At 40.7% G+C, this 23,328-nt stretch overlaps 3 protein-coding genes across 4 annotated transcripts in view; 2 read left to right on the top strand and 1 right to left on the bottom strand.

The window, feature by feature from the left end:
• LOC309501907 (uncharacterized protein) overlaps positions 1-23,328 on the top strand; it is a 427,051-nt gene that overhangs the window by 319,247 nt on the left and 84,476 nt on the right. The gene's annotated exons all lie outside the window — the stretch shown is intronic.
• Positions 15,894-21,100, bottom strand: LOC309502001 (uncharacterized protein). Of its 2 annotated transcripts, XM_082174320.1 has the most exons (10): positions 19,998-21,099; positions 19,551-19,729; positions 19,363-19,451; positions 18,911-19,260; positions 18,692-18,813; positions 18,138-18,229; positions 17,804-17,918; positions 17,214-17,486; positions 16,902-17,075; positions 15,894-16,818 (listed from the first exon to the last, which is right to left on the bottom strand). In XM_082174320.1, the coding sequence occupies exons 6-10, from the start codon at positions 18,216-18,218 to the stop codon at positions 16,628-16,630; spliced, it is 834 nt and encodes a 277-aa protein (XP_082030446.1). In that variant the 5' UTR covers positions 18,219-18,229; positions 18,692-18,813; positions 18,911-19,260; positions 19,363-19,451; positions 19,551-19,729; positions 19,998-21,099; the 3' UTR covers positions 15,894-16,627. The 2 variants fall into 2 exon arrangements, with proteins under 2 accessions (XP_082030446.1, XP_082030445.1); XM_082174319.1 differs by having other exon boundaries at positions 19,551-21,100.
• On the top strand, positions 21,470-22,811 carry LOC309501986 (zinc finger MYM-type protein 3-like). The gene is made up of 2 exons (XM_082174293.1): positions 21,470-22,330; positions 22,424-22,811. The coding sequence occupies exons 1-2, from the start codon at positions 21,551-21,553 to the stop codon at positions 22,622-22,624; spliced, it is 981 nt and encodes a 326-aa protein (XP_082030419.1). The 5' UTR covers positions 21,470-21,550; the 3' UTR covers positions 22,625-22,811.

Here is a 23,328-nt window from a genome sequence, read left to right as displayed (position 1 = left end):
TCTGAACAGCAGCGTATATATCCAGAGGGAGTACACATTATTGCAGGGGATTTCAATAAAGCTTGTTTAAGGACTGTGTTGCCTAAATTTGTTCAACATGTCAAATGCCCTACTAGAGGTAACAACACCTTGGATCATGTTTATACAAATATCAAGCAAGCTTACAGATCCGTACCCCTCCCTCACTTGGGTATGTCAGACCACCTCTCCCTGCTCCTTATTCCGGCTTACATACCACTCAGGAGAAGAACAAAGCCCATCATCAGGACTATTAACACCTTGTCTGATGAAGCCCTGGCTCAGCTGCAGGATTGCTTCGCCCTCACAGAGTGGAGTGTTTTTGAGCATGAGGACCTACAGAGTCACACAGAGGCTGTACTGGGATACATCGCTCATTGCATGGACACCGGGATGACGGGTAAGGTCCAGTCTCTGCTAAAAGCACGAAATTCTGCTTATAAATCTGGGGACCAGGCTATGTACAGCAGTGCAAGGGCAGACCTCAAGAGGGGCATCAGGGAGGCCAAACTGGACTATGCAAATAAGTTGTCTGACCACCTTTCAGACAACGACCCAAGGCAGGTATGGAAAGGTCTGAAATGCATTACAAATTATAAGGGCAACAGTATAAATACAGAATTAACTTTCTCATTAGCAGAAGAACTTAATCACTTCTTTGCTCGTTTTGAGAAAACCACAACCATCTCCACCACACATATATCCCTGACGACGCCACTTTTAGAGCCCGGCCCACATACACTCACTCTTCAGGCACAACAGGTTCGTGGTGTGTTCAGGGCAGTGAATCAGAGGAAAGCAGCAGGCCCTGATGGAATTCCTGGGAAGGTGCTCAAGGCCTGTGCTGACCAGCTGTCTACTGTGTTCACCAAATTATTTAACCTCTCCCTGTCTCAAGCCACCGTCCCACACTGCCTGAAATCAGCAATAATAGTCCCCATTCCCAAGTCCACCACCATCAGCAGTCTTAATGACTACAGACCGATTGCACTAACACCTGTGGTGGCAAAATGCTTCGAGAAGCTTATTCTAAAACACATCAAGGACTGCCTCCCCACAGCTTCGACCCCTACCAGTTTGCCTATAAGGCTAACAGGTCTACCGAGGATGCTATTTCCACTGCCCTCCACACTGCCTTACAACACCTGGAAAAACCTGGGACATCAGTAAGGATGCTTTTTATTGATTTTAGTTCGGCCTTTAATACCATTATACCGGACATCCTCGTGACCAAGCTGGCCGACTTGGACTTTTCCCCCACCTTGTGCACCTGGATCAAAGACTTCCTCACCAACCGTCCACAGTCTGTCAGGATTGGCAAAAGGAGTTCATCCACCCTGACGCTCAGCACTGGCTCCCCACAGGGCTGTGTGCTGAGCCCCCTCCTGTATACCATTTACACCTCTGACTGCACTCCCAAGCATTCCTGCAACACCATAATAAAATTTGCTGATGACACCACTCTCGTAGGACTCATCACTGGAGATGATGACACGGCCTACAGAGACGAGGTCCAGCGACTGACAGCGTGGTGTGATAGGAATAACCTCACAATCAACACTAAAAAGACTAAGGAGATGGTCATGGACTTCCGCAGGAGCAGAGCTGACCCCCTCCCTCTCTGCATAAAAGGTGACAATGTGGAGAGGGTGTCATCTTTTAAGTTCCTCGGCACCCACATCTCCAGGGACCTGTCGTGGGCTGCCAATACGACTGCCCTAGTCAAAAAGGCCCAGCAGCGCCTCCATTTCTTGAGGGTACTGAGATGGAACAGGCTGCAGACCAATCTGTTGGTCTCCTTCTATCGAGCCACAATTGAGAGTGTATTGGTGCATGCCATCCCTGTGTGGTACGCTGGCTGTTCATTGGATGATAGAAGGAGACTACAGAGGGTCACCAGAACCGCGGAGAGGGTGATTGGCTGTCTACTCCCGTCCCTGAACTCCATCGCCAGTTCCAGATGTCTCACCAAAGCCAGGTCGATCATAAAAGACCATCTTCACCCCGACCATCACCTGTTCACTATGTTGCCCTCAGGGAGGAGGTTCAGATCCCTCAAAAGCAAGACCAACAGGCTGAGAAATAGTTTCTTCCCCTGGGCAGTCAGAACTTTAAATGAAGCAGACCACTGACTGACTTTGCACTCTTACAGTCGTTCTGTTGTGTGTCTGCACGCGTGTGTCAATGTTTTTTTTAACAATGATGCTGCTACTGTTGTCTATTTAATTTTCTTTTTTTTTATTAATCTTTTTATATGTTTTTATCGTAGATGGTTATATTGCACCTGGGTGGCCCTGTTTGCAAATTTCGTTGGGCAGGAGACTGTCCAATGACAATAAAACTCTTGAATCTTGAAACTTGAATCTTGAATTAAAGGGATACTTCAGCGATTAGTATTGAGATTTGTATCAGTAGAAACCCGGTAGTATTCGAGTGACCGCGCTTCCCTCCCTCATGTCCTCCTGAGACGAGAGATTTCTGTATTGTGTGTCTGGAAAAAAACCTCAGATGATGCAAAAATCAGCATTTATCGTAAAATAGTTGTTCATGAACATTAATGAAAGTGTTGCTCATGTTAACTAATGAAACCTTTCTGTAAAGCGTTACCCACTTGTCCTTTCTTGGCCGAAACGGATGAAATCAATTCCACTGAAAGGGACAAATATTGTGTGCTGAACACACACTGATCTGATGATCACGACACACTGCTGATGATCACTACACACTGATCTGTTGATCACTACACACAGCTGATGACCACTACACACTGATCTGTTGATCACTACACACAGCTGATGACCACTACACACAGATCTGATGACCACTACACACAGCTGATGATCACTACACACAGATCTGATGATCACTACACACAGATCTGATGATCACTACACACAGATCTGATGACCACTACACACAGCTGATGATCACTACACACAGCTGATGATCACTACACACAGATCTGATGACCACTACACACAGATCTGATGACCACTACACACAGATCTGATGATCACTACACACAGATCTGATGACCACTACACACAGCTGATGATCACTACACACAGATCTGATGACCACTACACACAGATCTGATGACCTTAATAGACATCTAGTGTATATATCTATGCACCAGTCTGCGTACACGTCAGATCAGATCACTCGGACATGGCTGTGTATAAGAGGTAAAAACAATATAAATACTGTTCGTTTTCTCACACAAACCGCTCGTTTCGTGTCTTAGGCCATCAATGTGTACTTACGATGGGGAATTGTTTAATTTGGACGATGGGGAATTGTTTTAATTTGGACTCTGTGCATGCTCTTTGAGACAGTGACCATCGACCTGCATTATATGACTGACAGACAAGAACGGTTTGACCTAAAAATATAAAAATTGAAACTACTGCGGAAAAAAAGACACCTACATCTTGGATGCCCTTGAGGCAAGCTAAAACATACCAAAAATTCATTTTCATTTCAAAGTGAACTATCCCTTTAAATGTTAAAACGGCTTGCCATATGCTAACAGCAGGTGATGGTCCGCTAGCCAATGGCGGCGCCCGGGGAAACTTCAAAATAATATGAAACCCTGCCCCCCTGGGTAGAGTGAGCGAGAGAAAACATGAATGGGAGTGAGTATGTGTGTGCGCTGAAATGATGAGGATCAGCTGAGTGTGTGTGCGTGTATGAAAGAGGAGGAAAACAGAGAGAAAGATACCCGGATCATAACAGAATTTTGAAGAAAAAAATGTGTACACAACTGTTTTCAACATTGATAATAATAATGAATGTTTCTTGATCCTCAAATCCTCATATTATACTGATTTCTGAAGGATCATGTGACACTGAAGACTGGAGTAATGATGCTGAAAATTCAGCTTTGATCACAGGAATAAATTACACTTTACTTTATATTCACACAGAAAACAGCTGTTTTAAATTGGAATAATATTTCACAATATTACTGTTTTTATTTGTATTTTTAATCAAATAAATGCAGCCTTGGTGAGCAGAAGATACTGACCCCAAACTTTTGAACGGTATATATATATATATATATATATATGTGTGTGTATATGTATGTGTGTGTGTATATATATATATATATTAGGGGTGGAATGGTTCACGAAATTCACGGTTCGGTTCGATACGATACACTTGTGTCACGGTACGGTTCGGTTCGGTACGTTTTCCATAGGCTACAGCAAAAATAAATAAATGGCAGAGAAATTTCCTTGAATTAATTTTTTTTTAATGATTATTTTATTTAATGAAACTAACATCATAAAGTATGATTTTTTTATTTAATTTTTTTGTTGCTTTTTTTACTGAGCAATAATGGAGCTATACTTGACTCTTCTTATGAGCATATAAACAAAACAGCTCCTTGGACAAAATGAAATGTAATATTGTAGTAGTAGGCTAGTTATAAACAAAGGTTTATTTTAGTTCAGATTAACATTTGAGGGCAGCAATTGTATTCATAATGTCAAAATAAAACAGACATAATGTTACTTGAAAGCATTATAGCCCACTATTCCTGACAAACTTCCATACCTTGCAGTTAGTGTTACTACAGCAAATCCATTCCACGGTGAATATTGCTGATCTGTGGACACCGGCCAGTTCATTGTTGTTGACACCGGCCAGCACGATGTTTCTTCCTGGTTTCCACGTCAGCGCTGTTTGATCCGTTAATAACAGAGAAATGTGCATGTTTCTCACTAGATCTCGCAGCGATGTTATTACTTCAGTGGCGAATTCAAAAAGCATTTGAAATTCAAATGCTTTCTTTACTGGTCTGGATCTCTTAGCGCTGTGTGTTGTTGCTTGATCAGGCTCGCGCATAGGGCTCGCGAGTCCCGCTTCACAGGTCAAAACTGATAAACGGTCCACACAAACACAATAAGAGTAGCTCAGTTTCGTTCCTTATATTGCATTTGCCAGTTGATGTTGTGGTCGCACCAGCCTCTATGAGCGCGCTTGCCACCCGCGACGCGCCTTCATTTGAAATAACGAAATTTTGGTCGGCAGAAAAAATGGTCCAACGAACCGTTCGGTACGTAGCCTATATATATATATATATATATATATATATATATATATATATATATATATATATGTATACATATATATATATATGTATATACATATATATATATATATATATATATATATATATATATATATATATATATATATATATATATATATATATATATATGTATGTATATGAAGAGTTCAGATGCAAAAGCCTTTAAGTGCCATCTGAAATTTTCTTCTAGAATGGTCATTTTTATCAAGTTTGTATATTTAAATTTAATAATTTCACTTAAATGCAATGCAAATTACCTATTAATTGTCATTTAAGTGAAATTACTGAACTTAAATATACAAGCTTTATATAAATGACCATTCTAGAAGAAAATTTCAGATGGCACTTTATAGGCTTTTGCATCTGAACTCTTCATATACATATATATATATATATATATATATATATATATATATATATATATATATATATATATATAGGCTATACATACACAACATGTTTTTTTGTGTGGAAATAAACTCAATTTTATTTTGGACGTGTAAATGCTTATTGAGGGATTATTGGGGGAAAGGTTATTGGGGATATATAATATAGAATTAAGGCAGAACAAGGATGTGTTCAAAATACTTATTTTTAAAGCCATACATTTTTTATGATATTGTGATTGCATTAATGAACAAGAGCAGCATTTACTTAACTTCTTAGTCTAGTAGTTATTCATATTGTAATATGTAGTTTGGTGATCTATTCTTTTTTGATTTGTTCTTCTCTTTCTCTGCAGGTTCCTTAATTCCTGTCCTTTTAAAAAAAACATCACCTCATTACATCGAAACAAAAGGCACTTTTAAGAGCCACATTTGTCTTGTTTATTGTCTTGTTCTCTCTCTCTCTCTCTCTCTCTCTCTCTCTCTCTCTCTCTCTCTCTCTCTCTCTCACTCTCTCCATCCCTCTCTCCCTCTCTCTTTCCCCTACCATCTGAGTGGTGGTAGCTTTTTAGAGGGACGGAGGACCTGGGTTGCTGCCTCTTCTTCACTCACTGTAATCAACTGAAAGTGTAAAGGTCGGGATCAGAGAATATAGATTCATTTGTTGGTGTTGTTTTAAGTACATAATTTACCAATTTAATGAATAGAGACTGGCATAATACCTGGTTATTGCACCAAATTAAATTTGCAGGAGTCTGCACAATATAGGCCAACCTATAAGATAAAGATTGCTGTTGGCATGAAGTAAATCAGACTTAAGTTTTGTGAGGAATGTCAGTATTCAAAGATGGTTTATGACTACAGGAAAGCAAATAGCTCGCTTGGCGACTTTATGTTTCACACCTTTTCTGCACTTAAATAATTTGCCAGCTTGCAAACATCCAGATCTAGTATTGCCTTTGATAATGTTAGAAAAGTGATACGTTAAGCATAGCCTACTGCTGTATGACACATGCTAATAGATTGACTAGCTCTGTCTTTCTTGTACTTATGTGTGTTTGGATCCCTGTATGATATTTAATATTTATATTTTTTGTATGTGTGTACATTTCAGAATGACAAAGCCAAAATTCAGGCCTTGCCCAAGCTGCCAGGTCTGTCAGCAGGCCAACCGCAAAACCTGCAGTGCTTGTTTTGCCACACTGCCAAGCAAGCGGTTATTAAAAACTGCAAAAATTAATGATGACTGGGGCCAGAGGGTCATCAAAAACAAAAATGCATCTCGGGTGGTGGCCTCTGCCCAAATAGCTGTAAGTAAAATGCTTATGCTTCATTAATTGAGTGGTAATCAATATTAAGCCCAAAGTACATACGGTATTTGGTACCATGTTTGTTGATGGACAGAAGACATAGCAGCCATGCTGTGTGCTGTGTACCAGGATTCACATTCGTGCCTGGATGTTGGAAGTTGGCACATCTTGTCAGTATGAAATTTTAGACAGACAATCGCTTTAAAAACCACACCAAACTGTACATCCCTATTTAATTGCTTTTGCAGCACACATGATGCTCAAGTGATAAATGTACATCACATGCAAGGTGCTCTGATAAACAGTTTGCCAAAAAGCTCTCCATACACAATATGTAAAGATACTTTCATTTTATGCAGGTGTACTTCTGTTGTGAAAAAAAAAAATCTTGAAAATACATTGGTGAATGTACATAAGTAGGAAATATTCTAGACTACACTTATCTTTAAAATACTTGTGTAACTGATGGCAGGGACTAGGGATAGGGATGATCTATGAATCAAATAGTACCTAGTTTATACACCAAGTAAACTGCCCTCTGTTTCTGATTCAAAGTCAGTGTGGAGTAGACGCCATCTTCATTACTGTAACAACATCTGATTAATTATTTTCAAACAAAATCGAGCACTGACAGTTGCAATTTAAGAAATACTCATGAATAAATATTTCTGTGTATTAATTTTACAATATGTCTTTGATAATACTTAACACTTGTTGAAAGCGTGAACAAATATTTTTTGCCAGATTAGGTCTTTAAATTGTAGACGGACTGCCATATATGTAGTAATGTAGCAATATAATATATTGGAAATGTGTTAATTACTTTGTTTCATTTCAGGTCCAAAAACTTTCTGCCTTGGGCTATATGCCCATATTATTTATAAGCCAGAGGCACAAGGGCACAGGCAAGTTGATGGCAGATGTAGTCACGCATCTGCCACCAACGCAAAACAACACGCGTTTCTTAACCAGCATGAAGAGGGCATGTGACTTCGTAATCAAACTGAATGGTAAGATAAGTTTTATGTATAGTTCATTAGTGTTTGTCGTTGATTTCTTTGACAATGTGTACTGAATTTATATTTTTGCTAACTTCACAACAGATGTGCCCCAGCCCCAGCAAGACCAGCCCCTCCACCTAGACCAGCCCCAGCAAGACCAGCCCCTCCACCTAGACCAGCCCTAGCAAGACCAGCCCCTCCACCTAGACCAGCCCCAGCAAGACCAGCCCCTCCACCTAGACCAGCCCTAGCAAGACCAGCCCCTCCACCTAGACCAGCCCCAGCAAGACCAGCCCCTCCACCTAGACCAGCCCCAGCAAGACCAGCCCCAGCAAGACCAGCCCCTCCACCTAGACCAGCCCTAGCAAGACCAGCCCCTCCACCTAGACCAGCCCCAGCAAGACCAGCCCCTGCCCCTCCAGCCCCAGCAAGACCAGCCCCTCCACCTAGACCAGCCCCAGCAAGACCAGCCCCTGCCCATAGACCAGCCCCTCCACCTAGACCAGCCCTAGCAAGACCAGCCCCTCCACCTAGACCAGCCCCAGCAAGACCAGCCCCTGCCCATAGACCAGCTAATCCCACAAGACCAGCAAATTATTACACTTGAACTGTTTACGATCGACTCTCAGGCTCAGCAGCATGTGGAGCCTCTACCACCCAGGAAAAGACAAAGTAAGTAATCTTGCATTGCACCACATCTGTAAATTTGTCCTATGTTTTTTTTTGCAATCAGTGCACAATATAAAACAAGTTACACAGGGGGAATTTCACCTCTTTTAATTAATTAAGCCACTCCTCCAAGATACTGAATATAAAATGCTTAACCTTTTTCCCTTGCACCTTAAGCCCCACTATCCAAACCAGGCCAAGGCAGACGAGCCCCACCATCCATTCAACGTCAACTAAAGAAAAGACAAAGTAAGTAATCTTGCCTTGCACCGCATCTGTAAATAGGCCCCATGGTTTTGTAATCATTGTATTAATATAAAGTTAACCAATGTGAATTTCACCCCCTTCTATTAATTAAGCCACTTCCCCAAGATACTGAATATATAATTCTTAATCTTTTCCCCTTGCACCCCTAAGCCACAGGTACAGGAGCCACACAAGCCCCACCCTCTACCCTGGCCAAAAAGAAGAAAACAAAAAGCAAGTAGACATTCTTATATTTGTTAAGTGTTGTGTATATTTGTTTCTATTCTTTGCACCCCATGTGTATATCAGCAGTCATGTGTTGGGTGTAAAGGTGTTTTTGCATGTAGCCCCCTTTAGTCAATGGTGGGGAAAGAGTAAAGTAGAATTAAAGTAAATTCCGATGTACCGATGCCAGTGGACTAGCCAACACAAAATTTCATATATGCAGAATTAGAAACATATGTTTTCATAAGACTATATATGAAAACTATGTAAAAAAAGTTTGTTTATTTATTAGGCTACTCGATCAAAACAGTTAACAAAACTACAAGCCAAGTATACTTTGAATACTTAATTATACTTTTAAGTATATCTCGATAAAAAGATAGAGTACAAGTACAGGCCAAATATAATTGGACTTTTCTCTCAGTATAAGTCAAGTACACTTAAGTGTAATTAAGTGTATTTCTACGAAGTACATAAAGTGTATTTATAATTATATAAAATTTAGACTAAAAGTATACTTTCTTATTGTTTGTTTAAAATAAGTATACTAATAGAAAACTTGAATTAACTTCTTTTTCATAAGGGACATCCTGTAAATCCTAAACAAAAACAACAATGCAAATGGAATGCGACAACAGATTCTTATTTTTTATTGAGCTTTCAAAAAATATATAAGTACTCTTGTTAACTAAATGATGTTCCAAGTAAGAACGCCAGTATAGAGAGCTAAGTACAAACATCATTATTTGAATGGTAAAAATCATTACAGTAACTTCACAGAACTGATTTTGTGTGTGTGTGTGTGTGTGTGTGTGTGTGTGTGTGTGTGTGTGTGTGTGTGTGTGTGTGTGTGTGTGTGTGTGTGTGTGTGTGTTTCTGCAGGGGAAGGCAGCAGAGGTCAAAGTGCGCTGGCTACCTTGCTCTTCCTGGTAAATGATGGCCGATGTCATTTAATCCATAACCACACACGGTAGTGTTTTAAAATCTGGTCCCTTTCAGCCTTCAAAGTGAACTTTGAAGTGAAAGTGGGACTGATAATTGTTTTGGGCACAAGGAACTATCTAAGCATACTCGGATCCCTTTTAAAGTGAACTGAACTGAGACCACATGAGAACGTGCACACCAGCCTTCAAGTAGTCATCTGGCTCAAGTTTGGTCATATGACATCTGAAGCAAATGCATTCTAACCTGTTTGCCCTATACATTTGCTAATTCTATTTTGTTTATTTGGGTTGTTTTATACGGTGTTTGCCAAACAGCAGTTATTTTTACAAAGTGAAACCTCCCATTATGAACCAAATGTAGTCCAATTAAAATGGCCTGTGAGGTCAAATGAACCAAGAACAACTCTCGTCTCTTTGTGTTCACATTATGAGTTCACTTAAAGATGATGCAGATCACTTTCTAGTCCACTTCAGCTCTGATGGGGTATTAAGCCCAATTCATAGTTACATGTAGATGTGACGCAGATGCCTTTGTGGTGCCATTGCGTCTTTGCTGACCCCCTCTGCGACCAACATAGAGGCCTTTAACCACATCATTTCTGATGTGGTTAACCCGATGCAGAACTTCAAAGGGTTGACTGTAGGGATGACTGTGTCCAAGCGACTGAGTCCAGTTGTTTTCACTTGGAACAAAATGACTGCTGTTTGACAAACGCCATTTAAAATAAACCAAAATAAATTATCCAACAGAAAAAGGGTAAACCTTTATTTTTCAGCTTCAGATGACATATCTTCAAACTTGAGCCTGAAGACTAGTTGTGAGCTGTAGGCTGTACTGTATATGCTGTAAGATGACTTGTGGACTATTTACAGTGGCAGAGTCTGGGAGGACACCTGGGAGCCGGCCAGCAAATTCGCCTGATGACCTGTACTATTACTAATACTGTTACTAATACTATTACTAATACTAATACTGTTGTACTATTTGTTTTTGTATATATTTGTCTAATTAAATTCACTATTGTTACATTTTATGATTGGTCTGTCCATCATTGACTGCACTGAATAATTAATGTGTCATGACTTTGTGCTGTATTTGATGGGAAAAGTAAGATAGCGGAAAGTTGCATGTAGTGACAGTCAAGTCAAGTCACCTTTATTTATATAGCACTTTTTACAATACAGATTGTATCAAAGCAGCTTCACATTGATAACATGAAAATAATACAACAAAGTTTCTTTCTAGAAGAAAATTACGTCCTTGTCCACCTTAAGGTAGATTAGCAAGCCAAACTAAGCAATCCAAAAGCCAATGGCCTAAGGCAACCAGAACAAGTACCAAATTGGCATTATACTAACTGATCATGAACATTTTAGTCAGTATTTATGGTAATTTTGGAGCAAAGTAAATGGGCTCCTATCCCTGGTGACAGATGCCTCCGTCATCAGGATGTATTACTGAAAGACTGCATCCTTTCTTACCTCTGATCGCTTGCACACAATACTGTTTTTTATCAAGGTTGTCTGTTCAGAACAATTCTGAGGCTACGTTTACACGTGGATGGCTATTTTCATAAACGGACATTTCTCCCCTCTTCGTTTTCAAAAATAACATCGTGCACACGAACCTGTGTATATGCTGTCAAGAGCATGCCAAACCTGTAGGTGGCAGTGTAACGAGAAGCTCAAGCCCACCTTAGCCAATCAGAATCCCGAAAATGGTCACATTCTGTGACGTCGCTGCCTAAAACTCCGTTTTTCTCAGTTTACATGCAAACGTGCAAACGAAGATTTTCAAAATCTCCACTCTGGCCGGAGTTTTTAGAAAGAATCGGTTTCATTGGCGAATCCTCCGTTTGCGTGTAAACGAAGGGTGCAAACGAAGGGAAATGTCTCCGTTTTTCAAAATAACCATGTACGTGTAAACGGGGCCTGAGAGTTCTTAAGACATTTCAAACATTTCCAATGAAGAGAAGAGGCACATTTATCAATTTTCATCAATGGTACATGGGTCAGCAATGATTTTTCAGGTCAAGAAAGAACTATGACAAAAAATATGAAAGTGAATTGAAATCACACAAATAATTTTTTCATCCTCTGTGTCAACAATCAACATACATTATGTGCATGAGATAAGGTGTATGTGCATAAGGACATCAGACTTCAGAGATCAGAAAGACCGGAGACATGAGCCTGAGAAATCGTTAAAGCCAGGAACATTTCCAGCCTGGCCATCAATATAATTTAAATGTCTAATGTTTTCTTGTCATAAAACCAGGGAGATGTAGGTTTCCTATGTTTCCCTGACAATATGGAACGTGCCAGGACACTGAGGACATCAATCTGGTCACCCCGGAGTGACTTGACTGTGGGCGGTTTACTAAGGCCTATGACAGTGGAAGGAAATCTAAGGCCTGGCTGTGCAAGGTGGGCCACATGTGGCCTGATGTGCTGTTTAATCTGGCCTATGTCTTCATGACCAAAGGCCTCTGGTCTTAATTGTCAGGAAAATGTTGCATTATTCATGAAATACACTCAGTCCCCACTTATTATGATATAGGGATTGTCAAAGGTTTTTTTTTTTTTTTTTTTTGTCACCTTACTGAATTTTTCGTCAACGATACCAGGGACACCGAAGCACCGGGGAACATGAAATTTGGTGGGCATGTAGCCCCACTAGACTTCTAAGGAAAAATTTCGTTTGGTCCCCGGGGGCCACTCCCCCCCCGCATTGGGCCCCCCCAAACCCCAAAAAATGCAGTTTTTCCTAAATAACTACCTGAACCGTGGCACCGAGGATGAAGACATTTTTATGGTATGTTGGTCTACTAGACTTTTACGGAAAAATTTCGTTTGGTCCGCGGGGGCCACTTCCCCCCCCGCGCTGGGGCCCCCGTAAATTTTTCGTCAACGATACCAGGGACACCGAAACACCGGGGAACATGAAATTTGGTGGGCATGTAGCCCCACTAGACTTCTAAGGAAAAATTTCGTTTGGTCCCCGGGGGCCACTCCACCCCCGCGCTGGGCCCCCCCAAACCCCAAAAAATGCAGTTTTTCCTAAATAACTACCTGAACCGTGGCACCGAGGATGAAGAAATTTTTGTGGTATGTTGGTCTACTAGACTTTTACGGAAAAATTTCATTTGGTCCCCGGGGGCCACTTGGTATTCTAGACTTTTACGGAAAAATTTCGTTTGGTCCCCGGAGGCCACTTCCCCCCCCGCGCTGGGGCCCCCGTAAATTTTTCGTCAACGATACCAGGGACACCGAAGCACCGGGGAACATGAAATTTGGTGGGCATGTAGCCCCACTACACTTCTACGGAAAAATTCCGTTTGGTCCCCGGGGGCCACTCCCCCCCCCGCGCTGGGCCCCCCCAAACCCCAAAAAATGCAGTTTTTCCTAAATAACTACCTGAACCGTGGCACCGAGGATGAAGAAATTTTTATGGTATGTTGGTCTACTAGACTTTTACGGAAAAATTTCGTTTGGTCCCCGGGGGCCACTTCCCCCCCCTGCGCTGGGGCCCCCGTAAATTTTTCGTCAACGATACCAGGGACACCGAAACACCGGGGAACATGAAATTTGGTGGGCATGTAGCCCCACTAGACTTCTAAGGAAAAATTTCATTTGGTCCCCGGGGGCCACTCCCCCCCCCCGCGCTGGGCCCCCCCAAACCCCCAAAAATGCAGTTTTTCCTAAATAACTACCTGAACCGTGGCACCGAGGATGAAGAAATTTTTATGGTATGTTGCTCTTAAGGGCCCACATCAACCTAGCCCATAATCACTCATTTGTGATTTGCGCCCCTCCCATAAAAAATGAAAATGCAATATTATTCTGCTTTAATCGCCCCTATCTTCAGTGGAGATGTTCAGAACTGCACCATATTTCATGTGTATGATTAACTTGACATCCTCTGGGGGTATCCTCTGCTAAGTTTTGTAGAATTTCATCCATGGGGGGGTATAAAATAAATTCATTTATGTGCACATTTAGTGACTGTACACTCATCGGCCTGTAGATGGTGCTGTTGAGCGAAGGGTTGCTGGTTTAGGATGATACTGTCACACACACACATGCAGGAATACAAACAAACGCAAGCATGCACACACACTGACATCCACACGCACAGACACACACCCATACACACACATACAAATCCACATGCACAGACACACACACACAAACACACACGCGCACACATGTACGCACACATACATACACGCACAGACACACACACACACACACACACACACACACACACACACACACACACACAGACACACACATACACAAACACACACACATACACACACACACACACACACACACACACACACACACACACACACACACACACACACAGACAGACATGCACATACTATTACTTTTTTTAGGTATATACATAAACACGCAATACAGCCAAATTACTCCACGTCATTTATTTTTGTGGAAAGCCAGTGCAGGCCTGAGCGGCGGTCATATTTTGTACCGCGATGCGGTACATCTAGTTCTAACCCTAACCCTAACTCTATCTTTATTCTCCATGCCAAGTATGAGCTCTTATCCTCAGGCATAAGATATAGGGGATCCCAATGTAAACTAAATATTTCTAAACTATAGGCCTAATTTAAACTTACCTCAATTAAAATGTTTAATAATGTTGCTTGAGGCTGCAGCGGTTGTGCAATAGCTTCATGACATAATGCATATAGGGTTGTGTGTAAGTTGAAAGATGAGCAATAGACTGTGGCTTTGATGTGCTTCAGTCTGGCTACATATCACTTTGTTTATGTTGTTTTTTATTGTAAGTATATGTCGGATGTATGATAAAATAATATGTTAAGTTTTATGTGTGAAGTATTTGAACTCAAGGCAAATATCCCTCTGGGGACAATAAAGGAGGCTATCGCCTGCAAAATGGGCTTCATTATATGTAAAAATGTAAACGTTGTCGTAGGACTATAGCAAGCACATCATTGGAAAGGTCTCAAACCTCAACAGTAACATATGTCAGTCTGAAGAGGATACATTACTCCTGATTTGAATTATTGACCTCTGCTCTGAACCTTGAACCCAGTACATGTTTGTACAGGCTTGTCATTTAGCAACAGAATGTGCTACACACATATGACCAGCTGTTATAGAAAGCTCTGGACCTTAGCTGTCACGCAGATATGGTATCCAATGTTTAAGCACTGTAAGCACTGTCACATATGGTAATAAGCTATTTTGACTTATTTAACGATTAAATTTTTAAAATCTGGTGAGACCAGTGTGTTCCCCGTCCCCCCAAAAAACAGGGTATATCCAAAATTCTACACTGCCAACTTCTACTTATGAGAAATATACCAATATATTTTAAAACTACAACTTCAACTAGAGACACCCACAGAACACAGTTACAAAGCTAGTGTTACTTGTAGTTCTTCCGGGCTGGGTGGGTGGACTTGTTCGACGACTCTGTTTTTCTGCTGTTTGCTGTGAATGGGCTTCAACTACACTCGAAAAGTTCAAAACTGAGCAAAGTGTTGTTGCTGGTGACAAAACCACTGATTAAATATGTACATTGAAGCTATACTGGCGTTAAAGACCCCCTGACCTGCATTGAGGGCTATGGGATTCATATGTGACCCGCTCAGCCCACTTTGTAGTGTTCTGTCTTACAGCATACTGTAATGTTTCACCAATAATAATACTGAAATGACATTATTAAAATAATGTAATGAATACCATGATAACATCTAAATAAATGTTGATAAATGTAGCATTATAGTTTTAAAAAATATCAATAAACAAAGCAATCCAGCTTCCCTGGCAATAAGACATATAATAACATTAAAAGAAATACATATAAACCATATGATCTCATGAATAAATGTTATCTGTGTATCCATGTAAGATGTATCTAGGAGATGGAGGAAACTGTCATGATGAAATGTCTTCTTCCCCCTAGTATAAACACTGTACTTAAGACGACACACCACATTTTAGGCATTTATTAGCTTATACAACCACAAAAACAACACACATAGCTCAGACACATAACAAAAATCACAAATGCAAAAAGTGAAGAGCATGTCAAGTGATTACAAAGGCCTGGTAGGGACTGACCCTGTGATACATGATGGGCCGCTATGGAGTGATTTGCAGTGGTGGTAGTGCAAAAGTAAACATTGCAGGGATTTAATCAGTGCAAAGCTGTGCATGTTTAATATGACTATGGAAAAAAAGAGTGTAATAGTATTGCTTAACAAAAACAATACAAAGAAGATCAAATAAATAGAACAACAGAAACTTAAATATATTTATAAAAAAGAAAAAAGATTATACAAGCCAACAGGGGTAAATGTTGGGACCACAGCCCAGAATGTGTAGAGGGGCTAATGTAGCCTGTAAGACAGTGAAATGGATAGTGGATACTAGACAATAGACAAAGTGATGTGATGGTTGGCGCAGGGTGAGACTCATGCTGAAAAGTCCATTTCTCCCCTAACCTTTTCTGTGACATTGAGTTGCTGGTTTGCCCTGGGGACAAATGACCTCCTCGTTGTTGAGCATGACAGAAGACTGCTACTGCAAATTATCCTCAGTTTGTTAAATGATTAACCTCAGCTCCATGCCAAACACAGAGCCAGCTTTCCTTACCAACCTGTCCCAGCGGCCCTCTTCTTAATGCTGCCTCCCCAGCACACATCAGCATAAAAAAGGACTCTGGCCATGTTTAGTCTTGCTCAGAGTCACTGCTGGTATGGTACTCCTCAGAATCACTATCAAAGTTAATTTCGGTTTCAGTCAGAACTTGAACATAACATTTCTTTGCATGCTTTGCCAGGCTGTTGCTTGCTTCCTTGTTCTTCATCGTCAAGCTCTGTAGACCTCGGATACCATCTTGAAGCAGACCCCACGTCTCACCTTACGTTAAAACACATTGAGCCTTTATTAATCAGAAACATTCAGAAACATTGTAATGTATGCCAAGTATAACAAATACATACCTGATGTCACATTAGAAAGCTGGGATGACATCTGCTTCAGGGTTTCTGCACGGGTGCAAAGAGACTTCCAATGTTTGTTCATCTCAGCAATAAGAATCCTCTTCTCCTCCTCAAGTCTCCTTACTGCCATCACAATGTCGAACGCCTTCCTCTTTGTCCTTAGATCTACAGAGTCTGAAATACATAGATGAAACATAAGTCGGTTGTAATTAAGATTAGTATTTCAATATTTTCTGGGGTTACAATCGAGGCATGACAGATTTTGTCCTACTATGTGACTATTTCACAAAGTCAATGGAATTGTGTACATACCACCGTGTGTAAGCTGCCATGGCCAAACAATCTCGTCAGATAGAATGGTGTCCAATGTCAGTTTTTCTGCATTAGGAACCAAGGTGTTATACTTCTCCACTACAGAATTGAAGATTTTTTTTTCCTCCCTGATCTTTCGGCGGATTCGGGCACGTCCTTTGCATCCGTCACTGTCCTTATAAAGACGCTGGGACCTCCTCTTAACACTTGCCACCAGCTCCTCTATTCGGCTGGCAACAGCGGCAACATCAGAATCATTTGGGGATGTTGTTGCTGAGAGGAAGAAATGAAGAGATAAGAAATATGCTTCTTGATTCCATGAAAAAATATTTTTGGTGTATGAGCAAAATAAAGCCTCAACAATCTTTTCATATTTCTCTGTAACTGAGAGGCTACACTTGTAGCTAAGTTTGAGTATAGTTAGGTTCTTTATTGTCCCCATGGGGATAATCTTGTCCACACGTCATCAGCAATCAGAGTATGTGCTCTTTGACTATGATTACAATGAGCCTCTTTGGAATTGCAGCCAAGCTTAGTCAGAAGTGATACATCAAGCACCATATCAAACAGTATAAAACAGTATATCCTACCTTCTGCCCACTCATTGACATCAAAGATCCACCTCTCCAGTTGACTGTCTGAGATGTCCATTACCGTTTTCATGGCCTCCAGGTTATGCAGCTGGCATTGCAGGGCTATTTTGGCCTTCAAACATAAATGACAATGAGGGAAACGCCTACAACTTTGACAACTGTTGATAAGGATTGTGAAGTACCTTCACTATTAGAAAACCACATACAACACTAATTAAATATACAGTATATTCGTATATACGTGGACTATCAAAATATATGGTATGAACATTTAATATTTTATTTTACAATATCGCTATGCATTTTGCATAAGGGAAAACTGGTGTCTTACCTTCCGATATCGGCGGGCAAGGGTAGAAGCCAAGTTGTCAAACTTTTGTTGGTTCCAGCACATGGCCATGATCGTCAGCATGTCTATGCGTCCTGCAAAAATAAAAAAAAATATGAGATTATCACCTTTCTTTCCAGTAGCAGTAGGAGAAGAGACTGTGCAGACTTGAATCACAAACTTTTCAGAGATAATAACTTACAGTACTATGGAACTATTAATCTGCTGTCTTGTGCCATTTGATTACTGTCCCATGAAAGGGTTAGGTAAATAGCACAGGATAGTGAAGAAATAGCATGAAACAGTGGCGCAGGACAGTAGTCAAATGGCATAGAGCACTATGGCAGGATAGTAGGTGAATGGTACTCTGATGTGTATTTTTTATATTGCACTGCCCTTCCTTATTATCCTCACGTCAAATAAAATAGGATGATGGTATTGTAATCGATCCATCCATTTATGTTGAATATTCTGAGCTTTATATTTTCAGAGTCAGCATATATGCATGAGCTCAAAGTGGCTCACCATTGTCATCAGGATCAAAATTTACTGGTTACCTATCTGCTTTTGACATGTGCTTTGTCGTAACAGCAATCCTCGAGAGGAAGGCGTTGCACTGCTCCACCTCTTCCCCAAGAGTCGAACCAGCCCCCTCCTGATATGCTCCACTCCATTTTACCTTTAAAAAAGAAAACAAAAAAAGAAAACCTAAGTGGCAACAATCTTATGCAGGATTTCAGGGAAAGAAAATGTCATGGACAATCATTTTTTCTTACCTCACATTTGAAATCATGAGCTTTGGCATGAAAAACAGAAAGAAATGGCCTCATGGTGAGGAGATCCTGAAGCTCAGGGCATTTCTCTGTCACTCTCTGGAGGTAAGGCCAGTATTTGCATGCCACATCCATTGCAAAAAATGTAACTGGCTTACAGGCCATTTGCTTTTGTAGGTACAGGGGGTAGGCAAAAATCTCCCCCCTGAACATATTGAGGCCTCAGCACGAAGGAGAACCCCATGACGACATACAGCGAGTTCCAGGCCCTCCTCGTCTGTTTTTCCTGAGGACTTCTGAGACGTTTCACGCGCCGCTGACCATTGCCCTCCACAGACACCTCTTCCAGAGACCTAAAACATGGAAGATGGTTAACAGTCCAAACTTGTTCAAACAAAGTCCTCTGTAGGACATGGTGTTTTATAGGTAAATATAGTGAAGTTGTGCAAGTTTACATGACTGGTTGAGGTATCAGTCCACGAATTTTGCAACGTCATCATCATTCGCGATGAACACGCCATCAAAGATGGCTTTTTCCTCCGATCTAAATAAAAGAGATACATATTAACTTTAAATATTCATATGATTTTGAATTCACAGCAGTTACTTTCAAAGTAATGGACCGTCAATGCACACACAGTACCTTGCTGCACTCTTGAATCTGTAGTGCTTACGGTTTCCATCAACGGATACTGCAAGCATGTCTGGGCTGCACGCTGGGCAGTCAAAGTGGTCCTCCTGGCATAATTTGTCCACTTCGAATCGGACAGCTTCCCACTCCAAGAAGCTTTTCCGGAAGCTGTCTGCTGTGATGTTTCCGCTCTGTTTCAAAGAAGAGTTCAGTAAAAGAGAACAAAAGAGAACAGTAAAACGGATCAAATTAAACAATATACTACACTGAAGTAAAATGTTCTAAATGGATACATTTTGGGATGTTTGTACAAACTATCAAAGGAAATAAACAATGTGTAAACTTCACTCATACACTATACACTGGTGTATTTGGGGGACCTGGCCATTAAACATACAGGATATTGTTTGACATTCAGTCTAAATCTATACGCAAAGAGAGCTGCAACAGCTTCCATACTGTTTAAAAGTAAGCCTGTGCAATGTTTAGCCCATTAATCCAAGGGAACACTTCTGGGATCAGGAAATTATACTGGGGAGAAGATGTCAAAGTCGGTAGCCATTGGAGTTGAATTTGAGATCTTCAGAATAGGGGTGTGCGATATGACGATTAAAATGTCTCCACGATCTGCTTTTGAAGAAATATCGTAGTATCGCGCATTCTCAGTTGCTGTTCTGGCGCCTCTGTCCCAACATACTGAACAACGCGACGTATATTCAGATCAAATGTTAACGCAGCGGAACGGGACACTACAGTTCACAAAAGTTCATAATTTGCATGTGCTTTAATGCCTTGTCGGTTAAACATTTAATTCGCGTGCTGATGCGCTGTTCTAACGTGTGCGTTTCTCAGCGCGTACATGTGAAGCTCACATGCACTAAAAGCCTGTCTACCAGCGCCTGGATACTGGTCTAAGTTATCTTTCGAGTCTTATTGTGCTAATACTGTCAAATACACACAAGGTTTACATAAACAAAGTCGGTGATGTCTAAAGTGAAAGCAAACTTGAGAAAATTGAGAGAAAATCTGCTTGTCAAATGCGTGTATAAAAGACGCGTCGAGTGCAGCTCTTAAAGAGACAGTAGTAATAGTAAACACGCTGCCGTTTGTCCTTAAAGGGATAGTTCACCCAAAAATAAAAATGATCTCATTATTTACGCACTATAATGTTGTTCCAAGCCTGTATTAATTTCCTTCTAATATTTTCTAATATTTTTCTAATATTAATATTTTGAAGAATGTGGCTATACAAACAGTAGCTGGTCCCCATTGACTTCCATAGGAGAAACATATACTATGGAAGTCACATTCTTCCAAATAACTTTTATTTTCAACAGAAGAAAGAAACTTATTCGAGTTTAAAACAACTTGAGAGAGTAAATTATGACAATTTGAATTTTTAGGAGAACTATCCCTTTATTGTTAATAAAACAACAAAATGCAAAGAGAAAATCACTCACTGCTCTTGACTGATAACTTTAATAGTAGCTTTAATAAGTATCAATTTATAATTTATACAGTGAAGTCTATGTTTTGTTTTATTTTCATTATTTGTTCATTTAATTACTTTCTTCAATGCTACTGTTAAATACACCTGTAGCTGAAAACAAAGCACTGTTTATTTAATTTTTATACCATGGTCTGGGTGAATACTCGATTCTGATTGGCTGCAGGGTGTCCGTTAAAAAGTGATAATGTACACCTAGGAAAGGCGTCCCGTCAATTTGTCTGATGACAGTTCTAAATGATTGCGCTGGCTCAAACACTAAATGGTAACCATGGCAACGGAGACTTAACGTTATTTCAGTTGACTCATCGCAACAGCAAAACAGACAAAACATGAGTGATTTTATCATTTCTTTTAATATATATGGTGAGTTTGACAACTTTGAAGACTGGGATGCAGCACAAGAAAAAGAGAGAATAGAATAGAATATGAAAAGAAAAAGGAGAAGCGACACAAGGAGGTGACACCGGAAGAATTGAACGAATTAGAGGATGACAAGGACGAGATGAACACAAAGAAAAGCACGAAATGGGCAGTTAAAACGTTAAGAGACTTCCTGGCTGACAAAAACATGGACATCAACTTTAAAAGCTACACTGCTGCTACTCTCAACGACGTTTTGCGACTGTTTTATGCGTCTGTTCAGTCGACCAAAGAAGGAGGAGAATACAGTGTTGCCAGTTTGAGGAGTCTGAGAGCCGGTATTAACCGCCATTTAAGTGATGTCAACATCATTAGTGACACTGTGTTCAAGACCAGTAATGCGGTTTTTAAGGCGATACTGAAGCGTTATAGAAAGAGTGGGAAGGACACCAGCTTCCACCATCCTCGCATCAAGGATCTTCAGACAATCAGATGTTCATCTGCGCTGTCTCCCGATACGCCCCTCGGCCTCGTCAGAAAGGTGTGGTTTGACATCCAGCTGTGTTTTGCTCGGCGTGGCAGGGAGGGGAGCCGAGAGCTGACCATGACATCTTTCGTAATCCAAAGAGACGAGCATGGCGTTGAATACATCAGTTTAGCTCATAATCCTCAGACAAAAAACCATAAAGATCCGAACGACCCGCACAAGGAAAACCTACGAGGCTTCATGTTCGCCAGGCCCGGGGATCCTCTGTGTCCAGTAAAAAGTTTTAAAAGTTACATCTCCAAGTGTCCACCAGATGCAAAATCGTTTTATCTCCACCCGAAGCGCTCCATCACTGTGGCATCTGATGTGTGGTACTCCAGGGAGCCAATGGGTGTCCACTACCTGGGGAACATGCTGAAAAAAATCAGCGAGGAGGTCTGTACACTAGCTACATTCTAATAATAATGTAGCCGTATAACCCCTCTTCTGTCCTCACTAATATAGCCTGTTTATTCTTGTTTCTTTCAGGTAGGTCTGTCGCGGGTTTACACCAACCACAGCCTCCGGAGCACAGCTGTCGGTCGTCTTTCTGACGCCGGGCTGGAAACTCGCCAGATCATGTCGGTGACGGGGCATCGTTGTGAGAGCAGCCTGCAGGCTTACTGGGCTCCGTCAGTACATGACAGACGAGAATGGAGCAACATTTTGCACTGGCTAACCAGGGTGTAAGCCTTATGGCACAGTAAGCAGTGTGTGTGTGTGTGTGTGTGTGTGTGTGTGTGTGTGTGTGTGTGTGCTCTAGCTCTTACAGTTAGTTAACTTATGTTGTACATGTTGGTAGAGTGTCCAGAAACCCTAACCCTACACACAACTTATCCTTAAAGAGGGAAATGACAGGTAAATAACCAGCACCAATCCCTGGTTGTAAGCAATAAAGATGTTTATCCAGAAACATATTTGTTGAATCACATTCACCTGTAAGGCAGTGTCATCTTATAAACTGCTTGACTCTGATATTCTATAAAAAAAAAAAAGAATAAATATTTAATTTGTCTTACATTTTGACATTTTTTTATAAATAACAATAGCCTATCAGTATTGATAAATTCATTTATGAGTGAGTAAATGAATGACAAATCCGCACAAACTGCTATGAGAACATTTTACTGTTATTTTAAAATGATCCTTTTTTAACCCTTTTTTTATTATTAATCCATGACACACACACACACACAAAAATTATGATTTGCTGGAAAACCCTTTGGCTTCTACTTTGTTAGAGATAAGTTAAGTCAAGTATAGTTGATCTCTATTTTTATTTATTTATTTATTTTTAATCAAATACGCTCTATGCACAAACACTGCTGACGTAGAAATCTCAGCCAGCGTCTTTACTTCCGCATAGCGCTTTCTATTGAGAGTGAGGAGTTGTC

The sequence above is a fragment of the Leuciscus leuciscus genome (genome assembly GCF_965113295.1).
Source record: "Leuciscus leuciscus genome assembly, chromosome: 6".
Lineage (NCBI taxonomy): Eukaryota > Metazoa > Chordata > Actinopteri > Cypriniformes > Leuciscidae > Leuciscus > Leuciscus leuciscus.
The sequence above is the reverse complement of the archived record's forward strand: the minus strand, read 5'-3'. Positions and strand labels throughout refer to the sequence as shown.

Bases quoted from the DNA above. Each gene is read 5' to 3' on its own strand.
- LOC309501986 (XM_082174293.1), top strand. From the start codon at position 21,551: ATGAACACAAAGAAAAGCACGAAATGGGCAGTTAAAACGTTAAGAGAC. The intron at 22,331-22,423 runs GTCTGTACACTA...TGTTTCTTTCAG, and splicing joins TGAAAAAAATCAGCGAGGAG to GTAGGTCTGTCGCGGGTTTA.
- LOC309502001 (XM_082174319.1), bottom strand. From the start codon at position 18,218: ATGCTGACGATCATGGCCATGTGCTGGAACCAACAAAAGTTTGACAAC. The intron at 17,919-18,137 runs GTAAGACACCAG...TTATGTTTGAAG, and splicing joins TTGCCCGCCGATATCGGAAG to GCCAAAATAGCCCTGCAATG. The intron at 17,076-17,213 runs GTATGTACACAA...TATGTATTTCAG, and splicing joins ATGGCAGCTTACACACGGTG to ACTCTGTAGATCTAAGGACA.